Here is a 21206-nt window from a genome sequence, read left to right on the forward strand (position 1 = left end):
ATCATAACCAATAAGTAACCAATCTTGATAAATCACCATTATATCATAAATAATATTTAGGAATCCTATTTTCATTGTTTGAACATGAATATATTTGGGCACTTAATATTCTGAGGTATTTCAAGCTTGTGGCATAATGGTCATATAATTCATTTATGACTGCTGTGCCTGGAGGTGAGATGGTTACATACCAAAAGCAAAAATGAACTTTCACTCTGAATAGTGAGACCTAATTTAGGGAGATGGAAGGCTCATGTCCAAGAAATAACTGCAACATTCTCTGGAATTAGACACATGGACTGCAGACAATATGGTAGTTACTTGAGGTGCATGTGAAATTCAGCCATTGATCATAATGGATACAGAGTATATATGCAATTTTCACCACAATGCTTAAGCTATATATATCTCATTAGAGCTTTGGAGTTATTTCCAAAGGTCATTTGATGTGTATCAGTTATGTCTGGCCAGTAACTTTTTATTAGATATCTTAGAAAATATGAATATTTGCCAGAAGCAAGTAAACTATGTTCCTCAGAAAAACAAATTCCTATTTAAAAACAAATCATACAAAAACTAAAAAGAAATAGAAGAGTTGGCATACATAAATTTATTTCAAGCCTCATCTACTTTTTATTAGATTTAATCTCAATTCTATATGAGCCAGGACCTACTTGTACAAAAATATTTTTGGCAATAGTTTTTGCAGTGGCAAAAAATTGGAAATTGAGGGCCTATATACATCACTTGGGGAATAGCTAAATACGTTGTGGTATATGGTTGAATACTATTGTGCTAAAACAAATGACAAAGAGAATAAGTTCAGAAAAACCTGAAAAGACTTCTATGAACTGATGCAAAGTGAAGTAAGGAGACCAGTTGAACACTGTATATACAGTAACAGAAATATTGTTCCAAGAACAACTGTACAGAACTAAACTCTTATCAGAAATGTAAGTTTCCAAGATAACCCCAAGAGACTCATGATGAAAAATACTACCACAATCAAAGAAGAAACTGTTGGAATCTGACTATAGATCAAAGCATGCCATTTCCTTCATGAATTTTTTACTATATGTACAAGATGTATCTTCTTTCACAGTATGAGATAAATGGAACTATGTATTGCATGACAGCACTGGTATAACCTATATTAGACTTTTTATTGCCTGTGGGATGAGGGAGCAAAGGGAAGGAGGGAAAGAGAGAGTCTGAAATGCCAAATGTCAGATAATAACAATTGTCAAAAATTGTTTCTACAGGTAATTGAAAAAAATTTTTAAGTTAAAAAAAATTCTTTATAACCCTCAGCATGCCATTGCTTAAATCCACAGCTGTAACAGAATACCTCTGCCATCAACAGTGATATGCCAAATGATAATCCCAAAAGAGGATCTCTCTACTATTCAGTTTCATGTGTTTAAATAAGCAAAACAAAGTTTATTAAGAGAACAAGATATCATAAGCCCACTTCAAAAAAAATTGATAAATCATAATTAACAAAAACTAAGACCATTCTGAGATTTCTCAAATTTGGCTCAATTCACTTTTTTGAAAACTAAAAAAAATTCACTCTATTTTGAAACCTCAATATATATATTTTTTTTAACCCTTAACTTTCGGTGTATTGTCTCATAGGTGGAAGAGTGGTAAGGGTGGCCAATGGGGGTCAAGTGACTTGCCCAGGGTCACACAGCTGGGAAGTGGCTGAGGCCGGATTTGAACCTAGGACCTCCTGTCTCTAGGCCTGACTCTCAATCCACTGAGCTACCCAGCTGCCCCCCTCAATATTTTTTATTAAGATTTTATTTAGAAAACAAAAGTACAATCAACCTATACTTTTTTCATCAAGACTTTCACCTAACTTTCTAGATAAACAGAAATTTGGGAATCTCTAGCAAAAAAAAAATAATAATCTCTTTATCTGTAGTGAATTTCCAAAAAGACATACAATCCTTTTATAACACATGGCTTCATTTGTCAGTATTTAAATATAGGAATGTGGGTAAGAAAAAGATAGGAAAGGTTATCTCCCTTGCAATGAGTCTAACTTTACAATGCCTAAAATGAAGTACTCAGAAAGAGTAGTACCAGATTTAGCCCCACCAGAGCAAAGGACAACAAACAATAACTTTCTTCATTCTGGACACTAAATTCCTATTTTGATGTGATCTAAAATCACATTAGCTTTTTTGGCTGGCTTATCACACACTGTGTAACTGGAAATTTTGTACCTTTGAACTACATTACCCAGGAGCCCACTGACTTCTTGTCGTTACGTGCTAACATAGACAGGAGATAAATTTGGTGGATTTCAGTGTCTAGCGCTCTTCTCTTCCTATGAGGGCAGCTGTGAATGTGGGACTTTTGAACAGGTAGAGTAGCCATGGGCACATCTTTTTATTTTGTTAAATAAATATTTTTTTTTCCTTTATTTCTAATAATTATTAATACATCTTATAAAAATATAATATTTAAAGTTATTATTGTATATTCATTTTTTGTTTTTTTCTTTTTTTTAAATAATTTTTTCTTTTTAGAAAAATTTTCCATGGTTACATAAGTCATGTTTTTACTTTCCCCATCAGCCCCTCAACCCCCCACCACCCTCCGCTGTAGCTAATTCGCATTTCTACTGGTTTTAATGTGTGGTCCCTCAAGACCTATTTACACATTATTGATAGTTACATGGGTGTGGTCTTTTCAGGTCTACATCCCCAATAATGTCCTCATCAACCCAAGTGTCCAAGCAGTTGTTTTTCTTCTGTATTTCTAGTCCTGTAGTGCTTCCTCTGAATGTGGGTAGTGTTCCTTTCCATAAATCCCTCAGAATTGTCTTGGGTCATTGCATTGCTGCTAGTACAGACGTCCGTTACACTTGATTTTACCATAATATATCAGTCTCTGTGTACAATGTTCTTCTGGCTCTGCTCCTTTCACTCTGCATCAATTCCTGGAGGTCTTTCCAGTTCACATGGAATTCCTCCAGTTTATTATTCCTTTGAGCACAATAGTATTCCATCACCAGCATATACCACAATTTGTTCAGCCATTCCCCAATTGAAGGGTATCCCTTCGTTTTCTAGTTTTTTGCCACCACAAAAAGCACAGCTATAAATATTTTTGTGCAAGTCTGTTTATCTATGATCTCTTTATTTTAATTTTTACAACACTGACTCATACTGAGCTTGAAGTCACTAAATATTCTAAATGCTTTTCTTTTTCTCCAAATCTATGACTTCCCCATCTTTTACCTTTAAAGTTTACTTTTTTATTCACATATAGGACTTTTTCCTATTAAATTTATTTTGACCACTTTAGGCCACCATTTCAGCCTTTCAAGATCAATCCTAACTTTGTCATTCAACATACTAACTACTGCTTCAAAAGTTCTGTCATCTTCAAGTTTTACATGCATGCTTTATCTAAGTGATAAAAATGCTAGAGAAAACAGAATTTAAAACAACTTGAATATGTCTTTAAAAGATTAAATAAGCTAAATTAGTATTTTGTTTGTGGTCCAACTCTGTGATAGGGTAGAGTTCCTGGTGTAGAAGCTACCCCAGCTAATGAAGAATAAAAACTATTTTACAACTCAGAGGCTTAGAGAGTTTCCTATGATCCTGAGAAATCATGTGATTTGTCCTGGGTTACAGTGCTGGCTCTGTCAGAGAAATTACTTGAACCCTGATATTCCTAATTGTAAAGCCAGTCATCTACTTCCTATGTTGTGCTATTTCTCAGTCTAAATAAATAAATGAATGAATGAATAAATGAAGACAAAATCAAACTTAGAAAACAAACAAACAAAAACCTAGGAACCAAAAAATCTTTTAAACAGATTTCCCTCTAAAAGCACAAAGACAAATTAAGTGAACATAGAATAGTATGCCTGTCAGATTTGCGGGAAAAGAAGAAATTTAAGACCAAGCAAGAGACAGAGAATATTGCAAAATGTAAAATGAATGACCATGATTATATCAAATTAAAAAGGTTTTGTGCAAACAAAACCAATATAATCAAAATTAGAAGGAAAGCAACAAACTGGGAGAATATTTTTATAACAAAACTGTCTGACAAAAGTTTAATTTCCCAAATATATAAGGAACCAAGTCAAATTTACTAAAAATCAAGTCATTCCCTAATCAACAAATGGTCAAGGGATATGAATAGGCAGTTTTCAGATGATGAAATCAAAACTATTAATAAGTACATGGAAAAGTGTTCTAAATCCCTCCTGATTAGAGAAATGCAAATTAAAACAACTCTGAGGCACCACCTTACACATAGCAGGCTGGCCAATATGGCAGCAAATGTTGGAGGTGATATGGCAAAATTAGGACACTAATACATTGCTGGTGAAGTTGTGAATTCGTCCAACAATTCTGGAGGGCAATTTGGAGCTATGCCCAAAGGGTTTTAAAAAAATACCTACCCTTTAACCCAGCCATACCACTATTAGGTTTGTACCCCAAAGGAAAAAGACATGTACAAAAAATATTTATAGCAGAGCTCTTTGTGGTGGCAAAAAATTGGAAAATGAGGGGTGTCCACTGATCCAGGAATGGCTGAACATATTGTGGTATATGATGGTGATGGAATACTACTGTGCTCAAAGGAATAATGAACTGGAGGAATTCCATGTGAACTGAAAAGACCTCCAGGAATTGATGCAGAGTGAAAGGAGCAGAACCAGGAGAACACAGTATACAGAGACTGATAGATGTGGCACAATCGAATGTAATAGACTTTTCTACTAGCAGCAATGCAATGACCCAGGTCAATGCAGAGGAACTTTTGAGAAAGAACGCTATCCATATCCAGAGAAAGAACTGTGGAAACAAATGCAGAAAAAAAACATATGATCAAACATGTAGTTCAATAGAGCTATGATTAGGGTTTTGATGTTAAAGAGTCACTCTATTGCAAATATGAGTAACCTGGAACAATGATACATGTACAACCCAGAGGAACTGCTTGTTGGATTCGGGAGCGGGGAGGAAAAAGCACAGTGGGGGAAGGAGCGGATCATGAATCATGTAACCATGGGAAACTATTCTGAATTTTAAAAAAAATTTTTTTAAAGCACAAAGACTTTTACACATTATGTTTTGGCATGTAGGCCAGAAAGCATTATTTACCCAGGTGACCTACTAACACCTAACTCTAAAACACAACTTGTTTTCCTCTCTTGCGTCTGGCAAAATTCAAATTTTTTTTCCTGTACTAATCTTTTTCTATCAAATAGGTTATCTTCTTCTATTCCCTGACCATGCAATTTTTCCTACCTGGCAGAACTTGATTTTTGCCTGATCCCTTCTCTAGAATTTGCCAAAGAACAAGCACCAGGAAGTTTCAGTTTCTGAAATGACTAACTCTTTGTGATCTCAGGAATGGGAAAACCCATCAAGTCTAACTAAGCAGGATCCCCATCTCTTATAAAACACCTGAATGGCTCTGATAGAGAATGTCTGAGCCAAGCTAACTATACTTAAGTATGGAGTGAAAACCATTATGGACTTCCCTTACTATGACCAGAAGATTATCATGCCCCAGAGTTCCCTAGAAACATACCTACCTGTGTCCCTTCTCTATCCCTGCCCTGGTCCCATTTTGGAGATTCAAACTAAGTTTCAGGAAGACAGGATCAGAGGGCTGCTCTGGTCAAGAGGTAACATTGTAAGGACTGGTGGGCTTTTTCCTAAATAGGGTTAGTGGGCTGCCCTAGCACCCTTCCTTTGATGCCCCTGCCTGTCTCAAGTTAGGTTGTGTGCCCATCTTTTAGGAGCCCTACCTGAAATGCATCAAAAAAAAGGCTTCACAATTGCTTTCAACACTGGCTGTCTCATTTAAATCACCTGCAAAGCCTCTTTTAGCTCCAGCAACAGACTTTGATATTGTCCCTATTTCTCAATGTATGTTGAATCATTCAGACTTAGAAACTCAGAGTCTTCTTTGACTCCTCCCTCAGCCTCACACCTCATACCTCACCTCATCTAGCCAGCTGCCAGGTTCTCTCACTCAGATTCAGACACTATTTGTATTGCCAGCTGCCATCACTCCCCTTTAGGTTCTCATTACCTCTCACCTGGAGTGTCAGAACAGTATTATACTGGCCTTTCTAATTCTAGTTTCTCTCCCATTGCTGCCAAAGTAATCTTACTAAAATACAAGTCTATTCTTGTCCTTCTCTTGCTCTTTTAGCATGCTCCTCTGCTCCCAACACAGGCCACAGGGGAGGGGAAGGTATATTCTAAAAAGACTCCTAGGCAAAGTCAAAGACTATCCCAACACAAAAGGGATGTATAAACCAGTTCTTTAAAAAGCACAGAGGAATTCTGGCTATCAATGAGTCCAAGGCTGGGGTGGAGAAGTAGAGCCAGCCAAGGCAAGGTCTGTGGCTGGGCAGAGGAGTGGCATCTAGCAAACCCATGGACTCTCTCCACAGTGAAGGGGGCTTACTATGTGTGACCAATAGAAGGGGAGTGCTGGAAAGAAAGTTCAGGCATTGGCTGGGGCTATATGCATGCAATATCTATAAAGATGAGGAGAATGAACAATCTTTGTGTAAAGAAAAATTAAAGAATGGAGTGAGACAAGATCTAAGAAAGATGAGGTGGGGAGCACTCGAAATGTCAAGCAAAAAAAAAAACAAAAACAAAAACAAAAAAACCTCATGTTATGTTAAGAATACTTTCAAAGTGCAGAATTTCCTTGTAATAGAAATAGAAAACCCAGAATCAAAGTGCCTAGAGAGCTGGTCATGGACTTGCCATGAATAGAAAATAGAAGTTGGGCCTCAAGAACTAACTATCTATTCCCTGAAAGATTACACAGTTGTTTGGGAAAGATCCAGTCAGAGTTCTCAGCTCCCTAGGGAAATACCAGTTATCCCTTCCACATCATGGGGGTCAAAGGCACAGTGTCCCTAGGATCTGGAAAATCTGCTTAAAATTTTTGGCCTTCTCTTTGAACCAAAAAAGACATATGATTTTTTTTCTTTTTCTTTTATGGGAAATTTATAGTATCTTATTGTCAATTTTGGGTTATGTATGCATTTCTGAGTTCCTAAACTTTTTCTATCATCTGCTGGCCTTTGAGTGTCAAGTGGCTTCCCCAAACTCTCCAAATTCCCACTTAATTTCTTATGTCAACCCATGGTCTATCAAAACTGCAATGAGGAAAGAGATTACAATGGTAGAGATAGAAGAATATTGGATGTGGAATTAAGAGGATTAGATCTGAATCTTGGCTTGAATATTTATTATATCTGTCACCTTGAGCAAATCATTTAACCTCTCTGAGTCTCACTGTCTTTACCTAAAAAGGAAGTTGAATTAGATGATTTCTAAGGTCCTTTTCCAGGGAGCCAAATCTCTCACATCCCTCATCTTCCAGGATAAGTATTTGCAATGTGATTCAGTCTGTTCCCACCTAGGGCACCTCTCCATGTATCTTTGGGTAATCTTCAACTTCATTCCTTTCTGAAGGAAGCTCTATACATAATAAGGTCCTTCAGATCTTCTTGTTTGTAAATCACATTGTAATGGTTGCATCAAGAGCCAGAATATTGAAGAGCCTCCTAAACAACATCCATAATCACTCAAAAGGCTTTGCTATGCAGACATGAAAAACCAAATGGTTGACGAATTTCTATTATACAGGCTATGAAAGCCATTTGGATGGGAAAACCTTGGAGCTCATCCATCAGCATATACAGACAATCTTGGACTAAACGCAAATATTCAATGATCTGGGACAGAATTATACAATATTACAGCAAGCTATACTGAGAACTTAAAAGTTCTTTGAGTCTTCAAGATTTCCCCTAATACATAGGCTTATATTGTTTTTTATTATTACTATTAGTCTTTTGGTGATGTTTTATGGCTGCTATCCAAGGAACATAACATATAAAGCTTTAGAGATAAAAAGAAGGCATGTGAATATAGTAGATAGCCACAAAAGTGTTATTTTTCAATTATAAGATTTCATATCGTTTCTCAAAATTAACCTGAGTAAAAATAGGGACAGAACATTTACTAAGTACTCAATATATGTGTTCCCTCTCTTTTGATAATACAAATAAGTAAGACAGTCCCTGCTCTAAAATCTAATGGAAGAAGACAATACACAAAGGTAGGTTAGGAAAGGGGTATGGCCAGCTCCAAGAAGTGGCATGGAAGATTGGGCCTTAATATAAGGCAAAAACTGGTCCATCTGAGTAATGTGAAAGGAAATTCTTGGTTTTCTTTGTCTATTCTGAGTTTACACTTGTGAAAAGGGAATCCTTTATTCTCTTTGCCTAGTTGGGAGTTAAAACTTTGGTTAACAATAACTTAAATATCCCTACTTTGTACCTCATTAGATTATGAGGAAAGGATTAACTCTCCTTTGTCTACTTCTGAATTAATCAACAAAAGATGTAGGCCTACTTAAATCACCTGATCCTGTTCAGATTAAGATGAAAAAAGGGCCACCTCCTTCCATTCCTCAGTACCCCCTATCAAAAGAGACAATTGAGGGAATTACCCTGATATAATAAATTCATTAATTGAGCAAGGAATAATAATTCCATGCAAATCAGAATATAATACAACTATTCTACTTGTTATAAAGCCAAAATTAGGTCCAGATGGAAAAGTTGTATATAGATTCGTTCAAGATTTAAGAACTGTACGCGCTCTTTGTGGGGGTAAAAAATTGGAAAATGAGGGGATGCCCTTCATTTGGGGAATAGCTGAACAAATTATGGTATCTGTTGGTGATGGAATACTATTGTGCTCAAAGGAATAATGAACTGGAAGAATTCCATGTGAACTGGAATGACTTCCAGGTACTGATGCGGAGTGAAAGGAGCAGAGCCTTATACACAGAGACTGATCCACTGTGGTACAATCCAATGTAATAGACTTCTCTACTAACAGCAATGCAATGATCCAGAACAACTCTGAGGGACTTATGAGAAAGAACACTATGCACATTCAGAGAAAGAACTGTGGGAGTAGAAACACAGAAGAAAAACAACTGCTTGATCACATGGGTTGATGGGGATATGATAGGGGATACTGACTAAATAATCACCCTAGTGCAAATATCAATAATATGGAAATAGGTCTTGATCAATGAGACATGTAACACCCAGTGGAATTGCACGTTGGCTATGGGAGGGAGTTAGGGAAAGAGAGGGAAAGAACATGAATCTTGTAACCATGGAAAAATATTCTTAATAAACTAAATAAAAATTTCAATGAAAAAAAGATTTAAGGGCTGTTAAATAATCATGTCATAAAAAGACATCCTGTGGTTGCAAACCCAAACACAATAACTCTATTCCCAGCACAGTCATATACTTTACTGTAGTGGATTTCTCCTCAGCATTTTTCTCAATACCAATTCACAAGGATTCCAGAAATATATTTGCTTTTATTTAGAAAGGTTTCCATTAGACTTGTTGTCGATTGCCACAAGGGTATGTAAAAAGTCCTACCCTGTTTGCACACATTTTGGCCCAAGATACAGATAATATTAAATTTAAACAAAGTCACTTAATTAAATACGTGAATAATTTGCTCTTGGCTTCACCAAATGCAGCAGCAGCATGCCAAGAAGATAACGAACATCTTGTTAGAATTACATGAGAGGCTATAAGATCTCAAAGGAAAGGTTCAATGGTGTCTCCCCAAAATGGAATATTTAGGGTTCATTTTAACTGCTGGTTCCCATTCTATTTCTCCTGAACATACTGAAGATATTCAAAAATTAAACACTCCCACTACTAAGAAACAGTTAAGAACAATTTTAGGAGCAATAAGCTTTTGTAGAAAATGGATCCCTTGCTATGGGGAAATCACTAAATCCCTTATAGCACTAACAAAAGATTCAGTCACCGAACCACTTAGATTAGAACCAGAACACCTGTCATGACCTAAACCCAGGAGACAAGACATACATAAAAAATTTCCAGCATACTGGAACAACTCTGCCTTCCTGGGAAGGTCCATTCAATGTACTGTTAACCATTCCAATGGCTATAAAAATTGGAGAAAAGGACTCTTGGATTCATTGCTCACAGGTAAAGAGAATAGCTTCTATTGAAACTGATTGACTATACCCCATAACTAACCCATGTATCCCAAGTTGATCCAAATGTTTGTCAACACTCTCCTCAGGGGGATTGTATAATTGTCATAAGGGATTGCATAATCTTTTGAGAAAGAAACATTTCAGGAAAGAAAGCTCAATAACTCTTTGAATCTAGAACATAAATTGTTTGAAGAAGGCACCAGGAAGATGCCCAAAGAAAACCTCCACAGCATCAGAAGATCTAGTATGAACTTTGGAGTATAACTGATTGAACTTTGTGGGGTTGAACATATGTATTTTGAATATAAACTTGCATGCCACAGGGGATTGCCCCCCTAATTGCCTTATTATCAATGCACCTAACAAACATTGGTTCTCTCTCTCTCTCTCTCTCTCTCTCTCTCTCTCTCTCTCTCTCTCTCTCTCTCTCCCCTATTGAATATTGTATGAACCTTTAGCTAGAAGATCTTTAGAGATACAAGATAATTATGTAAAATGATTCACTGGGGAGACTAGCCTCCCAAAGAATCATAGCAGGGATTGTTAAAGGGAATTCTCAGTCTCTTTGTCTATTCTGAGTTTACACTTGTGAAAAAGGAATCTATTATTCTCTTTGCCTAGTTGGAGTTAAAACTTTGGTTAACAATAACTTAAATACTCCTACTTAGTACCTCACTAGATTGTGAGGACAGGATTAACTCTCCTTCCTACTTTTGAATTCATCAACAAAAGCAAATACACCTATACTTAACCCTAAAGTAAGGGAAACTCTTACTACAGGAGTTTACACCTCCAAAAAGAAGATACCCCTTAAACTTAAGTAGGAGGAAGTCTGCAACCCATGTGCAAAACTGGATAGTAACTCAGTAACTGTGAATCCAAAATGGGTGACAACTTAGAAATGTGTAAATCCTAGGAGGAGAGTTAACACCTTTAGAGGTGGCAAGTCAGTCCCACAGACCTGACCTTGGGGAGGGATGGACAATTTGGAAAATGTGATTGGCCCCTATGAAGAGGGGGCATGAACAGAAAACTACCATTAAAACCATGAAATCCTTGGGCTAGGGCAGTCTCATGAAGGTGAGTCTCATGGAGAGTGGCTCCTGGAGATAAGTGTTCAAGGGAACTTCATTGGAGACTGTGGCATGAATTGTGGCTTCAACTTAGATTCTGACTACTTCGTTGGGTGAGTGAAAAGGGCTGACTCCTTTCCTATTTTCCTAAGAGATTAGCTTCCATCTTGAGGGAGGTCTCAAAGTTACTCACTATTGGCCCTCCTGGCTGAGGGCCAGTATAGGTATTTTCTCTAACCTCTTTCACATTTCTCTACTTTATTATTTCCCCTCTAATTTGGTAAACAAACTTCTGACCAACCACTAAATTTAACCTTTACAGTAATATAGATATAAACTATATGAAAATCTACAAAGGACTATGGAGAAGATTTTCTTGGGATTTACTATGTAGACAAAATGTGAACTCCTTGAGGGCAGGTACTATTTCATTCTTGTCTTTGTATTCCCAGTATCTAACACAGAATTTAAAACATAGCAAGTAATTAATAATCTTTATTGACTGATTACCAAAAGGTATGTTTATCTTTAGAGCAGTAGAAATTATATAATTTTTAATTAGGAATGAAATTTACCTTAAATTAGGAGTTATTTTTCACACTTGCAAAAGTAATGAAAACTAATAAGAAAATAAGAAACCTGAAATACAACTTTAAAATGTTCATCAATTTTATATATTGAAAATTTATGCGTGACTCACTATGTTTAAGGCACTGTGCTACATACACATTAAAGTTTAGCATTTTATAGTTGTAGTCTTTTATGAAGGATTTGCTAATTAGAGATATGAGCTTAAAAGAATAAAGCCTGAAACATAAGTTATCTAGGTCAGAGATAACCTAGAAAACAGTAAGCCAGGAGAAACCTAAAAGGATAATAAATAGTAAATTAGATAAGAATGTGTAACATAAAGACCCTTATATTTTGGTCTCCTTACAAAGAGGTCTCAGATTCGCAAAAGAGAGATATGATAGTCCTCATAATTCTGGGATGGAGAAGTACCTTAAGTGTACACATTTTTGGATATCAACAAACAATAAGAACAAAACATACTGGAAGCAAATTACAAGAACAAGGGTTATTTTTCTCCATGTAGGGAAACTTCCTTTGCAGATGTTGAGTTAAAGAAGACATACTGGTTTCTCCAATTTATAAAGGTTAAGCAACTTGCCCAAAATTTCTCCCAAAAAATATGAATTCCAGGGGGCTATTAGTCATAATAAAACCCCATTTTCTTTATTATACTTTGGGTTATGCTACTGACTCATCTGAGTTTTATACTTTATGGTAGATTTTTTTCCAAAAAAAAGTAAGGAACTAAGTAGCTTAAAATAAAACAAGGATTACTAAGGTTGAATTATTATTCCATTGCCACTAAAACAATGCTGGGACATAGAAAAGTTATTCTTAAAACAAGCATAATCAACACAGTCAACAAAGATTTATTGAATTCCTGGTGTGGGCAAGACTTCTTGCAAGTTGCTATATTTCTTACCCTTGAGAAAACTAAAAAGGTGCATTAACATATGCTTTCTGCTGCACTCTAAGACCACTGGGACTTTTCATCTGCTCTGAAACTTATCTTCCTATATATGCTATCTCCTTTTTATTAGAATATGAGTCTTTTAATTTTTTTTTTTAACCCTTGTACTTCGGTGCATTGTCTCATAGGTGGAAGATTGGTAAGGGTGGGCAATGGGGGTCAAGTGACTTGCCCAGGGTCACACAGCTGGGAAGTGGCTGAGGCCGGGTTTGAACCTAGGACCTCCCATCTCTAGGCCTGGCTCTCAATCCACTGAGCAACCCAGCTGCCCCCAGAATATGAGTCTTTTGGAGCAGACCTCTTTTTACCCTGTTCTCAGAGCTTAGCACTATGCTTGACCCATTGCTTAGTAAGAGCTTAGTAAATGCTTTTTAATTCCTTTATTCAGTTCAGCTTTAGCATTCTGTGATTCTTTAGCAAATTCAAACTCTTTAGTCTGGCTTTCAGAGGTCCTTTATCTGTTGGCCTCTCAAACCCTATCCAATACAACAAAGATGTTTCAAGTGCCTCCATATGGAAGGCACAGTATTGTGTCAAGTGATAACAAAGACAATGAAAACAGTAAGGAAGTTACATTCTTCAGGGAGAGGTGAGAATACTATGTGTACAAATAAGCACAGTAAATTGAGAAAGGAAAGCCCCCCCAACAATTGGTGGTATCAGGTAAGTGTCATTTAAGTTCATCCTTAATGAAAAAAAGTATTCTGAGAAGTGACAATGAACTCTTTCTTCAATCTCATCTCTTAATGTATTTAGTCAGTCCCTTCAAGCTAGCAATTAAGTAAATTCACTGAACACTGAATAAGTTGCTCAATTTTTCCTCTTCTTCTCCCTTTCTTAATCCTCCATCTCTTTCTTCCCCATTCTTTCCTTCTCAGTTAAAATGCTAATACTAAGTTTAATACTTTGGTAATTATTTCCTAGCTAAAACTACTCTATTCATTTACTTTTCAGTATTTATACATTCAATTTGTGTCAGAGATTTTCATGTTTTGAGCAGATAATGTAGTGTTATTTCCATTGTTAAAAAACCATTACCATTTTTTCACAATAAACCATTTGACAATGCCAAAAACTTTCTTTTTTGAGTGTTCAACAACTCTGGCTTCTGAAGAAGTGGGGGCTGGAGCACCTACAAAGGCAGTGGCCTTGGCTGCATGCTACAAAGGAAGCAGAAGCAAGGACAGTGGCCTAAAGTAGACAGTGAGTAAAACTATTTCTGGAGATCTTGGGCACAGGATCCTGAGTGCTATCAGGCACTGATGGTGGCAGTATGACTGATCTGGCACCTGTCCTTCCTTGATGGCACATTTCTACTTTGGCTACACTGGCCTGAAAGATAACAATAGAAATGGAAAGAATGGGATGTATATGAGAAATGTCTCAGGTATGACATCAGCAGGCAACTGAGTGGTTGTATAAGGTATATGGCTAAGACCAGAGGCATCATTTACAGAAATAAGAATGAAGAAAGACAGTTTGTGAAGAAAGGTGGTCAGCTGGGAAAGGTATTATCTTCATTATTTGAACATACGGAAACTGGAAACTACTACCCTTTCCTCAAATGAAATTACAGTTGTATAATTGTACAATAGCAGTTGATCAACCAATACAATATTCAGTAGCAATCATGCTACTCTATATAATGAGCTACCATAGTTACTTCTATTAGGAATGACCGGCAAGAGAAAAAAAGTGTTTGAAGATCTTTCTGGCAGCTGGTTTAACTGGAATAAGGAGAGCCTGAAATATGGAGGCCAATTAAATCACTGTCAAAGACAAAGACAGTGAGGTATTGAGGGTTTCTGTTAAGGCAGTGGTTGTGGAAATTTTTCAAATGGTGAATTGCAGAGCTATTACAGAGGAAAAATTGGCAAAATTTAGTAATAGATTAGACATACAGTGATAAAAAAGAATATAATTAATAATTCCAAGGTCCTGGTTGAAAAGCACAAAAGCGAAAAAAAAAAATTTTTAAAGGACTAATAGTAATAAAAAAAACCAGTGAAACATAGTCCTCATATTCAATCTAAATTAATTGTGAAAATGATGAATAATGATGAGTAATATTATCAGTACTTTAATAAACATTGAGAGGCACAATGGGAGGGTGTAGAATATAAACATGGAAAACATTATCCTTATTCCCAAGGTAATTATAATTTAGCTAGAAGAGCAAAAAAAAGAACACAAATGAACTTCAATAAATATTAAAATATGAGTGCATAAAAAAGGTACCCAAAATGTGCTACAAAGATCTAAGGAAGAGGAGATTACTTCTGCCTCAGAAAAGGATACATGAAGCAGGCGATATCTTTTGAAAAAATATGTGAATGGTAGATACTTTCTTGGAATAGAGAATAGAAATAGAAAAGGCACAGAATCCAGAGACTTTTGAGAAATCTGAATAGCCCAGGGTGCCTAAACTGCAGAGTACAAGAAGAGGAATAGTGTGGGATAAAGCTGTAAAGGAAGATAGGTCGGATGATACAGGGTGTTGGAATAGGAAGTATATTAGCATCAAACTTCTGAATTATAGAGTTAAATACTTAGGACCACATATTAGTAAGATTCCCCTAGAAGTGTAATAAAGTGGGTACACACTGTTGGTAGAAAGACCAACTTTTAGCAGTAATCATGCCCAAAGTAGAATGAAAGGAGAGGGAATGGAAAGAATGGGATGGATATGAGAGGTACAGAATCAGCAGTCAACTGGGTAGTTGTATGAGGTAGACGGCTAAGAGTAGGGGCACCATTTTCATAAAGAAGATGAGAGAAGGAAGGTTTGTAAGCAAAGGTGGTTAGTTGGAAAAGGTATAATCTTCATTATTTGAACATAAACTGGAAGTTGTTCCCTTCCCCAAATAAATTGTACAATACAATCCTTGTCTAAAAAGGCAGAGTTATGTTACCCTTACAAAAAAGTTCTTGGTAACTGGGAAAATGGGGGTGCCTTCAATAGTAATAGGGAAGTTAGAAAGAGAAGAAAGATAATAGGTTTAATTATTGATATGCTGAGTTCAAGATTTTTAGTCTGTGGGACACCCAATTCAAAATATCTAATAGGCAGTTGGTGATATAAGCCTGGAGTTTAGCAGAAGTTATGGCTGGATAAGTAGACCTGAAATAGTTGTGCTCTTTGTGGTGGCAAAAAATTGGAAAATGAGGGGATGCCCTTCATTTGGGGAATGGCTGAACAAATTGTGGTATCTGTTGGTGATGGGATACTATTGTGAAGAATAATGAACTGGAGGAATTCCATGTGAACTGGAATGACTTCCAGGAATTGATGCAGAGTAAAAGGAGCAGAACCAGGAGAACCTTATACACAGAGACTGCTACACTGTGGTACAATGGAACATAATGGACTTCTCTACTAGCAGCAATGCAATGATCCAGAACAATTCTGAGGGACTTATGAGAAAGAATGCTATTCACATCCAGAGAAAGAAATGTGGGAGTAGAAACACAGAAGAAAAACAACTGCTTGATCACATGGGTCAAGACATGATGGGGGATGTAGACTCTAAACAATCACTCTAATGCAAATATTAATAATATGAAAATAGGTATTAATCAATGACACATGTAAAACCCAGTGGAATTGCTCATTGGCTAGGGGAGGGGGACTAAGGGAAGGGAGGGAAAGAACATGAATCATGTAATCATGGAAAAATATTCTTAATTAATTAAATAAAATTTTTCTAATTAAAACTGAATCCAAGGGAGCTGATAAAACTATCAAACAAAATGGATACAAAGAGAGAAAGGAAGAGAATCCAATAGAAAGTTTTGGGGGACATTCACTTTTAATGAGAGTGACCTGAATGAAAATCTAGCAAAGATGACTGAGGAAGAGTAGTTGGAGAGATAGGGGGAAAAACTAGGAAAGAATAGTGTCATGAAAACCTAGAGAATGAATTTAGGGCGCTTCATATGAATGATGAACCAGCAAAGAAAGAATAAGAAAGGAAGCAAGTACCAGGTAGGAGAAAAGAAACAAAAGCTTCATAAAAACCGAGAGAATATCTAGGGGGAGAGGGTGATCAACAGTGTTGAAAATACAAGGATGTTGAGATGGGCAAAGACTGAGAAAAGGACATCAGATTAGGCAAGTATAAAAATACCAGGATTTTGTAGAGAGAGCAATTTCAATTGAACAATGAAGTTTTCGAAGGCCAGACTGCAAAGGGCTGAGATATGAAAGAGGAGGAAGAAGAGATAACATATATTATCTGTTTTTTCTAGTTTCTGCTCTCAAGAAAGTTACTACTGATTAGAGGGTTAATAATAATAACAAAAATAATAGCTAATACCTATACAGTGCTTTAAGGTTTTCAAAGTACACTCTAAATCTATTAAATGAAATGTATACAAATACAGTAGAGGGTAGAACACAATGAGTACCATAAGATATGAAACATATAATGCAAAAAAAAAAAAGGTAATTATCATATATTAAACGATAAGGAACAAACTAAAAAAAGCTATGACAATCATTTACTTCCCCTTTAAAATCTAGATATACTGATAGAGCTCTCATTAGCTTATTAGCTTATTCTCTCTAAATTATATTATTCTTTATGAGCAGGTGAGAATTACAAAGATTTTAATGCCAGAAATTCTTAATATTAAAAAGTACTAAGTGCACTCAAGGGCAGCTAAGTGGGGCAGTGGATAGTGTACTGGGTTTCAAATCCAGACTCACTAGCTGTGTGACCCAGGACAAGTCACTTAACCCTGTTTGCCTCAGTTTTTTTATCTATAAAATGAGATGGAGAAGGAAATGGTAAAACACTTAAGTATCTTTGTCAAGAAAATCCCAAATGAAGTCAAGAGTCAGACATGACTGAAAAACAACAATATTCATCTTTGCTCACAGATTATTTATTCAATTCTTTTACTTTTAACAGGCTTCCTACTTCTTTATTTGAGGAAATTCAAACAGGTTATGTACCACATATAGTGATTCTCCTCTAGTGATAAACCCTTAATTTGGTACAGGAGGATATTAACACATGAAAAAGCAACAACTGCTTTGAGAGCTTATATAAAATTATATATTGATGCTTCTGAAAATCAAGTTCAACCTGTAGAATAGTAGCAAATAAAAAGCAACTGATAAAAACAATAAAAGTAAGGATAAAAGAAAAGTAGAATAATGTACACACTTATAAACAGCAATATTATACCCCCAAACAGGCAATTCTAAAAATACAACACAACCATTTCTGTGCTTAAGATGTTATGTGTTTTTTTTTAAATAGTAGTACTAGCAAACAAATTTGAAATATCACAAATCTTCAAACAATGGTATTTTAGAATCATTAATGATGATCATAACAAGAAAGTTTCATCACCAGAGAATTATCCAGGGCATGAATTGTTTTAGTCTTAAGACCTCATTAAAACCATTAGCAGTCAGAATTCATGAAGGTATATATAGGGGCTGTGATGTGCATTTAGTAATAGACAACAATGCAGAATACTTAGTGTGACTAACCCTTAGTCAAGACCTTGGCCAGAATAATTCAAACTATAAATTGAAAACTTCTTTTCATTTGGGAAACTTCCTAATAGATACATTTAGGTCCTAGGAGGATGATTAATTCAATTAAAAAAACTGGTACCAAAGTCCCAGAAAGATTCCTCAATCTAGAGCATACAATAAATACTTCATCAACAAATAAGAAAAGAGGCCTACTAATATCTTCACCTTAAGTAATGCCAGATTCAAGAGAAAAGTAATTAGACACTGAGAAGCCTATAATCTGGATGAGTTTTTTCTGCCTAACAAATTCCTAGATTATGTCAGTGTTACTCCAGAAAGTTTAATTTCTAGATTACAACTATAAATACCCAATAAGTATTTATTTTTGCATTTCTGGGATCCCATTGCTCTCCCTCCAATCTCCAATTTACTGCCATGTCTGATTACATTTCACATCAATTCAGCCCAAATGAACAGAATGTGTTCCCTAAAAATCAGCAATCAGTATTCCCCTAAATATGAATTCTCCTTGTATTCAAACTATGCATATGCTCTCATAAAGATCTAAATGGACGATTGAGCCAGAGTCAAACTAAAACTGAGATTAAGGACGGGACTGAACCTCCTTCACAGTGAACATATATGGAGCCAGGGAGAATAGACCTGTGATTATGTAAACATCTGGCTGAGTTTGGGCACAACAGTGCAGGCAAATAAAATGAGCCCATGCACAACAGTGAACAAATGAAGGACCCTGTGAGCGTGCAAGACTCCACCATCGATTCTCTAAGCATGGTGAGGCCACAGGTAGTCCTCCGGGGGCATAAAAGAGGGCTGGTGACTATGTCATAAATACAGGCTGAGTTTGGGGTACTGAATTTAGGGCAGTACAACCAATAGTGCTGGACTTGGAGTCGGAAAAGGCAAGAATTCAAATCCCACCTCAAACCATGAACTTCTATTGCCTCAGTTTTCTCATCTGTAAAAATGGAGATAAAGAAAACGTTTACATCTAAGGGTTGTGGTGAGAATCAAATGAGATAACGATTGTAAAAGCACTTGGCACTTTGCCACACACAGTGATATAAAAATGTTAGCTGCTGTTGTTATTTTGATTGTGAGCCTATGATGGAGCCTCGGAGAAAGACAGTCAACCTGTGTGAAGGCTTGCCAAAGTGCCAAGCCTTGAATAGAGCCTGTGTATTTTCAGGACTAACTCGCGAGTGTGAATTTATGAGTGAATGTCTGACTGCGCTTGTGAATGGCCAGTAGGGCTAAGCCTCAGCGTGTGAAGATAACTGAGCCTCTGAGAACAGAAATGGCTATGCCTGTGCATTAAAGCGACTGAGCTTCCTTGAGCACGAGGATGAGTGAGTGTGTGAGGCTGGCGGAGCTTTTCCGAGGATGGGAGAATGGCTGGCACTCCCTAAGAATGCGTTTGGCGGAGCCTCGCTGAACAACTCTGAGCAGGAGAATGACTGAGCATCTTAGAAAGTGACCGAGTGTGAGGGGGACTGAGGCTCCCTGGCCATCACGGTTGGGATGACTGAGCCCCCTGGGCAGTATGAAGACAGTGTGAGGATGATCGGGTCCCCGGGGTGGGTGAGGATAACAGTGACTCGTGCCACCGGGTTGTGGAGGTGGGCGGCGGCGGCTGCGGCCGGGACAGAACGCGCCCGCGCCTGGGCGGGTGCAGGAGCGAACGCGATCTGGGTCCAATGGGCGCACGGGTACCTTGTTGAGGTGGGGGCTCCGCGTCACGTCGTAGCCTCGCTTCTGGGTGTAGCGACTGGGCACTGCGGCTTCCATGGCTGCTGGGCGCGAGAGGCGTGCTCGTACTGTTTGTACGCTGCCGGCTTCGGCGGTTTCAGAGAGGCCTCGCGGGCGCTGGGGGGGAACCGAGCGACGGCTCTGGGAGCGTGGGGGGGGAGCGCTCGGCGGTTGCTTCGGATGATGCTGAAGTGGTGGCGACGAAGAGAGAAGGGGGTTGGAGTGTGGCGACTGCTGGGGCTCTTGTGGTAGTAACCGCCGCCGCCGCGGCGGGGAGGGCCCAGTAGTGGAGGGGGCGGGGACGGAGACTGGGGAGGAAGCGCCGGGAGGGGCCCCTCCGGGCCGGGCCGGGTCGATGTCCTCGGCCCGCCCGCCCGCAGCGACGAGGAAGCGCTGAGTCATAGCAGGCTCCTAGGAGGTCGGCCTGAGGAGGAGGAGGAGGAGGAGGAGCGGGGACGCTGGCCGTGCTGGCCCCGGCTCAACTACCCCAGAGCCACAGGACGGGACCTCGGCCAGCGAACGCGTGGAGAATTCCCGCGAGACGACCCCTCGAACCACCTGCCCAACCCCCACACAGTCCCCTCCCCCCCCTGCCCACTACGCGTGACCCCAGCACCTCTAAGCACTACCACCATCACTGAATAAAACAAACCCCATCATTGTATCTTATCTCCTGCGCTTATGTATTTGTTCTCTTTTATTATGTTTAAGAGGGTCGCTTCTTGCCCCCATTAAAGGGTTATAGATTCAGAGCCGGATGGGACCTTGGGAACAGGGCCCATCCTCCTCCTTGCCCACAGCTGGGAACTAGGGTCCAGGGTAACCATTAAGTTTAGAAATGAAAAGAACCCTAGTGATATACAGGCCAACTCCTGCCCCTCCCCCTCCCCTTCTCCCATTGTTTAGGAGGTGGAAGCCCAGCTCCGCCGAAATCCTAAAATTAGCCAGAAGAGAGCTTGTAGGGCATCTAGTCCCCTATAGAATCATATATAGATTTAGAACTGAAAGGAAACTTAGAGGCCATCTAACCCAACCTCCCTCATTTTGCAGATGAGGAAACTGAAGCCCAGAGAGACTTGGCCAAAGTCACACACATCTGATAATCATCAGAGTAAGAATTTGAACTCAGTTCCTGTCTCCAAATCTAGGTTTTTGCCTCCTGTTATATGTAACATGTTATATGCCTGCTTTCCAACCCAGGTTCTTTGACTTAATGACCAAACTAAATGCTTGATCACCTGAA

At 38.1% G+C, this 21206-nt stretch overlaps 1 protein-coding gene across 1 annotated transcript in view; it reads right to left on the minus strand.

Moving 5' to 3' along the window:
- Window positions 1–20365, minus strand: part of ME1 (malic enzyme 1) — a 266987-nt gene extending 246622 nt beyond the window's left edge. Inside the window, exon 1 of the mRNA XM_044676308.1 lies at window positions 19928–20365. Coding sequence (XP_044532243.1) covers window positions 19928–20365 — 438 coding nt within the window. The remainder of the gene's footprint in view (window positions 1–19927) is intronic.
- Window positions 20366–21206: the final 841 nt, after the last annotated feature.

Source organism: Gracilinanus agilis, chromosome 4 (genome assembly GCF_016433145.1).
Source record: "Gracilinanus agilis isolate LMUSP501 chromosome 4, AgileGrace, whole genome shotgun sequence".
NCBI lineage: Eukaryota > Metazoa > Chordata > Mammalia > Didelphimorphia > Didelphidae > Gracilinanus > Gracilinanus agilis.